Raw genomic sequence first — 8,457 nt, 5'->3', positions numbered from 1 at the left:
GGAAACATTATGAATGTTTGTTAATTGTATTAAAAGTCAAACATTCACTCGTTGTCTTCATGAGCAGATCATAATATGACATATTAATCATGTTGTTGTGATGTGACAGTTGGCTGAAATGTTTTAATGTGAGAATTTACACAACAAACGTCATGATAAACACATCTTAGAGCTCATTAGAAAACCTCCATTTTGATCCAACTTACAGTACATAGTAACACTCGTCAATTAAAGATCATTAATAATTTAAAAAAGAAAATGCTGGTGTTGTGAGAAAGGATAAGAATTTGTTTTAAGAATCAGGATTGGACCTGATTGTCACAGGATATTCGAGATATTGATATTGAGTCCAGTTTTCCTCAGTTTGATCGGACACAAAACAAACTCTGTCTGTAATTTCATGTCATTTAACTGCTCAGATTTCCAGAAATATTAATCAGCTCATGACCTCTGTGTCCTCCATGTTCAGGCCTTATAAAACTCCTATAAACTGTATATCGCATGATTTGAATTCACATTGGCTACATGATGCGTCAATCCTCCAGAGGTTAGCATGTGGAGGGAACAAGGAGTGGGTCTCCTGTTTTCCCAGTCATAGAAGCTCCTGACTGGTCCAATCAGGGTTGAATAGAATAGAATAGAATAGTCTTTATTGTCATTGTTCAGTAGAGAACAGTGAAATTGAGGGTGCTCCCGCAGCAACAAATAAAAAAAGCAACACATAGAACAAATAGTAATATAAATAAATTATATATATATAGCCCTTTAAGGTGCTAAAGGGAGGTAGGAGGACATAGATTGGGTTTGTTCTTGTCGGGGGGGGGGGGGGGGGGTTTGTGAGTGTATCTGTTCGTATTTGTAGTTGGTATGGCCCAGGGGAAGAAGCTGTCTGTCAGCCTGCTGGTGTGGGACTTTGTTGACTTGTAGCGTCTCCCAGAGGGCAACAGATCAAACAGGGGGCAGCAGGGTGTGAGGGGTCCCCTGTGATGGCCTTGCTTCTCCTGAGACAGCACGATGTGGCGATGTGTTCCAGGCTGGTCAGAGGGCAGCCGATGATCTTTTGGGCAGCAGCTTTGTGTCCAGTTTGTTTTTCCTGAGGACACACAGGAAGTGTAGTCGCTGCTGAGCCTTCTTAACCAGGGCCCTGATGTTGTAGGTCCAGGAGTGGTCTGCGGAGATGTGGGTGCCCAGAAACCTGAAGGTGGTGACAGTCTCCACCTGTTCTCCATTTATGAGGAGGGGGGTGTGGTCATGTCTGTTCTTTCTGAAGTCCATCTTTTGTCTTTTGGATATTCAGGGTCAGGTTGTTGTCTGAGCACCATAGCGACAGTTCCTCCACCTCGGCCCTGTACGCTGTCTCGTCCTCACCTCGGATGAGTCCAACCACTGTGGTGTCATCCGCATATTTAATAATGCGGTTGGTTGGGTGAGTTGGAGAGCAGTCGTAGGTGTACAGGGCGTACAGAAGAGGGCTCAGAACGCAGCCTTGAGGGGAACCAGTGCTGAGTGTGAGTGCAGTGGAGTGGTGGGGGCCGAGTCTCACAGACTGTGGGCGACTTGACAGGAAGTTTCTAATCCAATTGCAGTTGGATCAGTTCAGTTCCAGCAGTTTGGTGATGAGAATGTCTGGAATAATGGTGTTGCACTTTGTTGCACAAAGGGCACTTTGTGGAGTTTTGGGGCAGATAAAAGCTGTGATTTCAGTCTGATGGTGTTTCACCACCATTTATTCATGAATTACTGTGTTTTGGGCTAAAGCTGCGACTGAAGTGGATCAACTGGACATCTTTGGATTAAGAGAAGACAACTTTTTGGGGGTATTTTGATTCACTACTGGAACACCCAGACACTTGATTGGTGAGTTAGCTGTCACGGTGCTACTGTGGCAGTCGGAGTTTTTATATTGTTTTGTGTTTTTTCCCCTATCTGCCTTTAGCCCCTCCCTTCTCCCTCACCTGCTCTTACCTGTGTGTGTGTGTGGGCGTGGCAGATGTATTCACCTTTGACGGCAGGCTTGTAGACCAAGTTACACAAAGTACTGTCCAGATCATCGTGAGACTGTTCAACTGTTCATTGTCCCCTCACCTCACTCTCCACTAGTCCTAGGCCTCCCTTGGTTAAAACTGCATCACCCCCATATCAACTGGTCACCTTCTAGAACACTGAGTTGGATCGTGTACTGCCGCTCTCATTGTCTTCACTCTGCTGCCCCCTCCTGTAATCAGTTGACTCCTGCCACTCCAGCACCGAGTGACCTCACCTCAGTCCAATCTGATTATCATGACCTTTGTGATACATTTAGTAAAGACCGTGCACTCACACGACCTCCTCACTGATCTCTTCTCTCCTGGCCTCCTCATCCACTACTCCTTCTAAAGTACCCTGTTGCAAAAATAAACTCCTTCACACTCTGAATACCTGCCACAGTCTCTTCATTGGGTCTAGAGAAAAACCCCACTGTAACATTAGCAAAATGTCATAAACACTTGTTTCTCATAAAACTGCTCAGATTTTCTGAAATATTGACCAGCTCATAACTTCTGTGTCCTCACTGGAAGCTGTTTAACCACTGAGAAACTGAGTTCTACATGAGTCATCCTCTCTTGACTGAAATTAGACTATTTAAGACATGCAAATCCATTGACGTGATGGAGCAGCAGGTCCGGTCTGATTCACTCTGCAGAGGCTCAAATAGTTTATCTATCTCCTTGATCAATCACACAGTAGCACTATCTGATGTGATCGACACACTCTAACAACACGCTCCACACAGAGATAGAAATGATAAGAGTTTAAAAGATGTGTTGCACAGTTTCACAAAGCCGGAGGCGGCTAGAAGACTGCTTTCAGTTGCAGTTTAATTCAGTGAACTTTATCGACATGATTTGACATAAGTGTGTATATATACCCATGACTGAAACTGCCCAGAGTCAAAAACTAATAAATAAATGAATGAGTCAATTAATAAATTACTATAATTACATGCACCAGATAAGTTCAGTGTCGGCTAATATGAGGTATTTCCAAATCTACTTTGCTGAAATGACATCAAGTGAAAAATCAACTGAAAATCTGAAACAAGTTATCAAGAACTTTTGTCAAAGACACAAGTTAACAGGAGTTTCTTCTCAAACACATTTTGTTTCTTCTGGGGGAAGATGCCTGTAAGATCCTGGGTCCAGAAGAGCAAACTGTAAAATCTGACAGTGGCATGACAGCTCATATTTATTTTAATACAACTCACGATGTGGCATGATGTCACATAAATAACATCAAGGTGAGCCTTCTTAAGGAATGTGTGTGGAACAGTGTCTTACAAGGTGTTACACAAACAGGGAAGGGCAGAAAGTTTGATTCCACTGTGTGAGTTGTTTCTTCTGGTTAGTGTTGGAAGAGTTGAGCTGCTGTTGGAGGTTTTGGTTCTTGTCTCTTACACAGTCGATCACTCTGTTCTCTTACTGAGATGAACTTTGCTCCACTGTTTTAACTGGTTGACAACTCATCAGAGAGACATTAGTGTGTGAAGGGAGCAGCAGCCACACCTGATGTGGAAAGGTGAGGAAATAGATTTGAGCTGTTCAACGTGACGATCACATGTGCTGCTGCTCCCCATCGCTGATCTGGTTCTGGTTTAACTGGTCTGACTTTTCCCTTGAATAGTGTACTTTGAGTCCAGGGAGATTTGCTTATGTAAGACACAGATTTAAATATCGTGCAGTGAACGCCTCTCCATTGTAGTTAATAGACCTCCCTGTTGAGATCAGAGATCACTTCTCTTGTGAGCAGAGACGAGCAAGCAGACAATCAACTAACAGTAAAGACTTTTAATTTGTCTTTTTCATCTACTTTATTCCCCAACATGAAGAAATGGGAAAACAACAGAGGACACATGGAACATTTTTGGGAAAGTCAGCACTTGAAGCTGACAGATTTGAAAGAAAAAGCAAAGGCTTTGAAGAACGAATATCTCCTCAAAGAAAACATCCCTGCGTGGCCCAGACCAGAGCTCCATGTGACTCATCTGAAACACGACACAGACAGAGATGGATTATGTGGCATCTCGGGTGATAACGGCTTCAAGAACCCACATGGAGGCTCTCTGGTGTGGTGGAGTCTGGCTGTGACGCCTGATGACATCACATCAGCTGAGAAGAGGCTCCTGGAGGCGACCTACCCCGACCGGACGGAGGAGCAGGTCCAGATGCAGCAGAGCTTCCTGGGGAAGTTTGCCACCGCCCCGTCCTTCTCCGAGCGCTCCAGGCTGGGCTCGTACCGCTTCACCTTCCCCTTGGAGGAGCTGCTGGAGGCCTACAGCCAGCAGGTAGAAGATTACTGAAAGGAGCAGTCTGTAGTTTAGTTGAAGAAATGAGAACAGCTTGATACACTTATGGACAATAGTTTGTATTGTTACCTTGCTAATATTGTAAATATTTAAACTCTGATTTTCTTTTCTAAAACTACGTAATGCTCCTGTAAAGTGAAAGGAAGTAGAGTCAGTGTTGTCTGTGTGTTTTCAGGACATTAACAGGGACCTTGATTAATGTATTTGTGAGGACTCTTCCACTAAAACTTATTTTATTGTTCCAGTTATGCCAAGGAGCTCAGCCCGTCATGCGGGTCTTCAAGACTGTTCTGTACAAACAGCAGGTGATGTACGTTATACTGGTCCACAGCCCAGCCAATCAGGAGAAGTTCTCAGACCGTCCTCTGCTGCCTGACGACCCAAACTCTGTCTGCTCCTACAAAGATGGCTGCTTCATCTGGAGGCCTGAGGCCATGTGTGAGACACACAGGTGAGAAATACTGTACTTAAGTATTGAAGTACTTGTACTTTACTTTGGTATTCACATTTTGTCCAACTTCATACTTTCATACTTTGTTTGTGACGCAAACATTGTACCGTTTACTCCACTACATCTGTTTGACAGCTTACTCGTTACGTTTAAGATTACAATTTCTAATTCTATATGGGTTCAGAAAATTCTACTTTTTAAATCAATTTCAAGATTATCTTGGATTAGCTGAGAAATACAGTCACACAGCTGAAGCAATAAGAAGTCGACTTGTTACAGGACGTCCCTCAGATCTTTGGGTTCAGTGTTCAGCTGTTTTACATCCAGGTGTTTCACCTGTGAAGGTCTGTGGACGGAAATACTGAATAAACAATGACATCAGATGGAGTTTTTTTATTTTTAGCATCATTTTCTAAAGATATTAAACTAGTCACATGGTCTACAGCTGACAGACTCTGAATTCTCTTTCTTGTGTAACCTGGAGGATGTGATTTCTGGTCGGCTCTCTTCAGCTGCCATAGCTGCAGTAACGGAGCAGTGATCGCTGACATGAGTCAAAGCTTCAGATCTTTTCTTTGTCTCTGTTTTCTCTCAGCTATGAGTTGGTCAAGAGATCCGATGAAAAGCAGATGGAAGCAGGGGAGGTGTCCTCTCGCCATGAGTTTTATGTTTGGGATCATGTTGCTGTCGCCCTGCATGTGGACAGACAGGTACCTTTATTTATTTATCATTTATTTCAGTCTAGTTCTCAGTATTTCACTCAAAAGTGATGATTTTGTTTAAAAGTGATGGGGAGGGAATATTTTTTCATTCAAGAAAGTAAAAAACTAAATTAGCTTCAACAGAATTATTAACTTTTTGTTTGTTTTGATCTATTTCAATGGTTATCTGTGATAATACAAATACAACTCATTGTCATATGTTTTGTGTTGTATAATGCGTCCGTTGTCTCCGAGCTGAGAGGAGGTGAGAACATGTCGGTTCAGCTCCACTTCCAACGTTACTTTATGCTGTTTACAAGCCTCATTATTAGAAGGCAGGTCAGCTCAGTCTGTGTGTTATGAACATTAAAACAGCCTCTGCTCCTGGAGCTCTGACGAGTGGACAGACTGCTGAACCAAACTCCTTCATCACTGCTCGTCATCTTCTTCTCTGTTTCTGTTTTAGGTGCTGAAGTTTGATCCTGCCCGACTGAGACAGAACCTCAAGTACTGCAGCGGAGCATATCCTCCAATTACAAAGTCTTTAGAATTTCAGGATTTCTCACAAGCTGAAGAGTTAGTCAGGAAACTGTGGCCTGACGACTCGTCACCACTGGCGAGAGCTGAGCCGCTAAATGAAGTGAAAAGTGAAAAATGAAATCTGTCGTCTGTCAGCATGAAGATGTACAGAAGCTAAAACAATAAGAATTACAATAACTATAATCATGAAATATGAATATTAGAAATACTAACAGTTGTAAAACAACTATAGTCCAAATATAACCAGTAATACCAATAATTATGATAATCAATCCAGAACTCATTACTCGCTAAATATATTCAGTTGTGGTTTGTAGTTTGCTGTAGTTGTGGTTAGTTTGTCTTTTAGCCATAAATATCTTACATGCTATTTCAGTTCTGAGGTCACTTCACTATTAACTTGGCTGTTCCTCCTCCAGAGGTGCTGAAGTCACCTCATTAACATCCCAACAGGACAGATTGCATGAGAGTAATTAGCATAACACCTACAGACAGGGAGGATCACTTTTTCTTTTCTCCTGTTTTGTTATCGGCCTTTTGTTGCTTCTGTTTTTGGACTCTGGATTCTGTGGGCTTGTTTTATGGCTTTATTTAATAAAGGTAAAGCGTTTTGTTCCTCACCTTCCTGCATGTGTTTCTTCTGTTTGGGTCCTTATTTGTGGAAACATTGAATGTTTGTTAAATTGAATTAAAAAGTCACATTCACTCGTTGTCTTCATGAGCAGATCATAATATTACATATTAAACATGTTGTTGTGATGTGACAGTTGGCTGAAATGTTTTAATGTGAGGAATTACACAACAAATATTGTAATAAACATATCTTAGAGCTCATTAGAAAAGCTCCATTTTGATCCAACTCACTGTACGTAGTAATACTCATCAATTAAAGATCAATAATTGGCCCCCCCAAAAATGCTGCTATTGCGAGAAGGATAAGCATTTGTTTTGAAGATAAGGATTTGACCTGATGTTACAGGATGTTAGGAATATTACTACTGAAACTTGGCTTCTCGCCTAAGTTACACAAAGTCTTGTCCAGCTGACCCCACTGTTACATTAGAAAAATGTCATAAACACTTGTTTCTCATAAAAATGCTCAGATTTTCTGAAATATTCACCAGCTCATAACTTCTGTGTCCTCACTGGAAGATTCAATCTGCAGAAGCTCAAATAGTAAAACTTTTATCTCCTCGATCAATCAGGCAGTAGCACTCTCTGATATGATCGACACACTCTAACAACACTCTTACAACCAGCTCCACACACAATGCACGACTAACAACACGCTCCACACAGAGATAGAAATGATAAGAGTTTAAAAGATGTGTTGCACAGTTTCACAATGCCGGAGGCGGCTTGAAGACTGCATTCAGTTTCAGTTTAATTCAGTGAGCTTTATCGACAGGATATGATGTAAGTTTGTATATATACCCATGACTAACACTGCCCAGAGTCAAAAACAAATAAATCAATGAATGACCCAATTAATAAATTACTATAATTACATGCACCAGATGTTTAGTATTGGCTGATATGCAGCGTTTCCAAATCTAGTTTGCTGAAATCACATCGAGTGAAAAATCAACCGAAAACCTGAAACAAGTTATCAAAAACTATTATCAAAGACACAAGTTAACAGGAACTTCTTCTTAAACACATTTTGTGTTCTGTGTGATGATTTGTTTCTTCTGGGGAAGATGCTTGTCAAGTCCAGAAGAGCAAACTGTAAAATCTGACAGTGACTTTAGAAATATCAGGGAGCCGATAACCTCAGAATTACAAAGTAAATGTAGAGTAATCATTTTATTTGTTCAAACTTTTTAGCTCATACAACATCATTGGTTTCCTGACGTCGACTTTTAAATGTTGTTGCCACAGTAATGTTGCACATGAGATATCACATACAAAAAGGAAAACTGACCACCACAAATCACTGATAGAGCTACTAGAAGGCCCCATGTGACCAGAAAGAACTTTCTAAATATAAGAGATCACGTAAGAAACTGAGGAAAAACCCAATCGCCAAAATAAATCTTGGCAAACTTAAAACTTGACTTTCTCTGTTTCTCACTTGCTGAAACACAGACTCGATCTTTAGTCTCTGGCTCGGCAGCCTTCTCATCTGAGTACGTGAGCTGACCCAGACTGAATGATATGATCAAACACCAAACCATAAGGATCAGTAGATACTGGAGGTAGTGAAGTGACTGAGGTATTCACATACAGACCTGCAGACACAGATGATAAGATCCAGAAAGGAACGAGGAACACAGTAAGCATGTGACAAGATTGAATGTTCAGTCATCATCTGATAATTATACTGATGTTTTGATATGTTTTATTAAGCAGGAGAGAACTGCTGAAGACATGTCATGGCCTCTGAATGCCATATACTGAACTGTTAAGCTATATGATGTTTT

The 8,457-nt window shown here is 41.4% G+C and overlaps 1 protein-coding gene across 1 annotated transcript; it reads left to right on the top strand.

Moving 5' to 3' along the window:
* The first annotated feature begins 3,769 nt into the window (after window positions 1–3,769).
* LOC115577969 (uncharacterized) lies at window positions 3,770–6,655 on the top strand. The gene is made up of 4 exons (XM_030410833.1): window positions 3,770–4,321; window positions 4,588–4,793; window positions 5,389–5,503; window positions 5,961–6,655. Exons 1-4 carry the CDS (start codon window positions 3,860–3,862, stop codon window positions 6,150–6,152), a joined length of 975 nt encoding a protein of 324 aa, XP_030266693.1. The 5' UTR covers window positions 3,770–3,859; the 3' UTR covers window positions 6,153–6,655.
* Window positions 6,656–8,457: the final 1,802 nt, after the last annotated feature.

The sequence above is a fragment of the Sparus aurata genome, unplaced genomic scaffold, assembly GCF_900880675.1.
Source record: "Sparus aurata unplaced genomic scaffold, fSpaAur1.1, whole genome shotgun sequence".
Classification (NCBI taxonomy): domain Eukaryota; kingdom Metazoa; phylum Chordata; class Actinopteri; order Spariformes; family Sparidae; genus Sparus; species Sparus aurata.
The sequence above is the reverse complement of the archived record's forward strand: the minus strand, read 5'-3'. Positions and strand labels throughout refer to the sequence as shown.

What these genes read in the sequence shown, in the direction of transcription:
- LOC115577969 (XM_030410833.1), top strand. Translation starts at nt 3,860, where the DNA reads ATGAAGAAATGGGAAAACAACAGAGGACACATGGAACATTTTTGGGAA. An exon ending in TGGAGGCCTACAGCCAGCAG is followed by an intron (nt 4,322 to 4,587) that starts GTAGAAGATTAC and finishes TTATTGTTCCAG; the next exon opens with TTATGCCAAGGAGCTCAGCC. An exon ending in CCCTGCATGTGGACAGACAG is followed by an intron (nt 5,504 to 5,960) that starts GTACCTTTATTT and finishes TTTCTGTTTTAG; the next exon opens with GTGCTGAAGTTTGATCCTGC.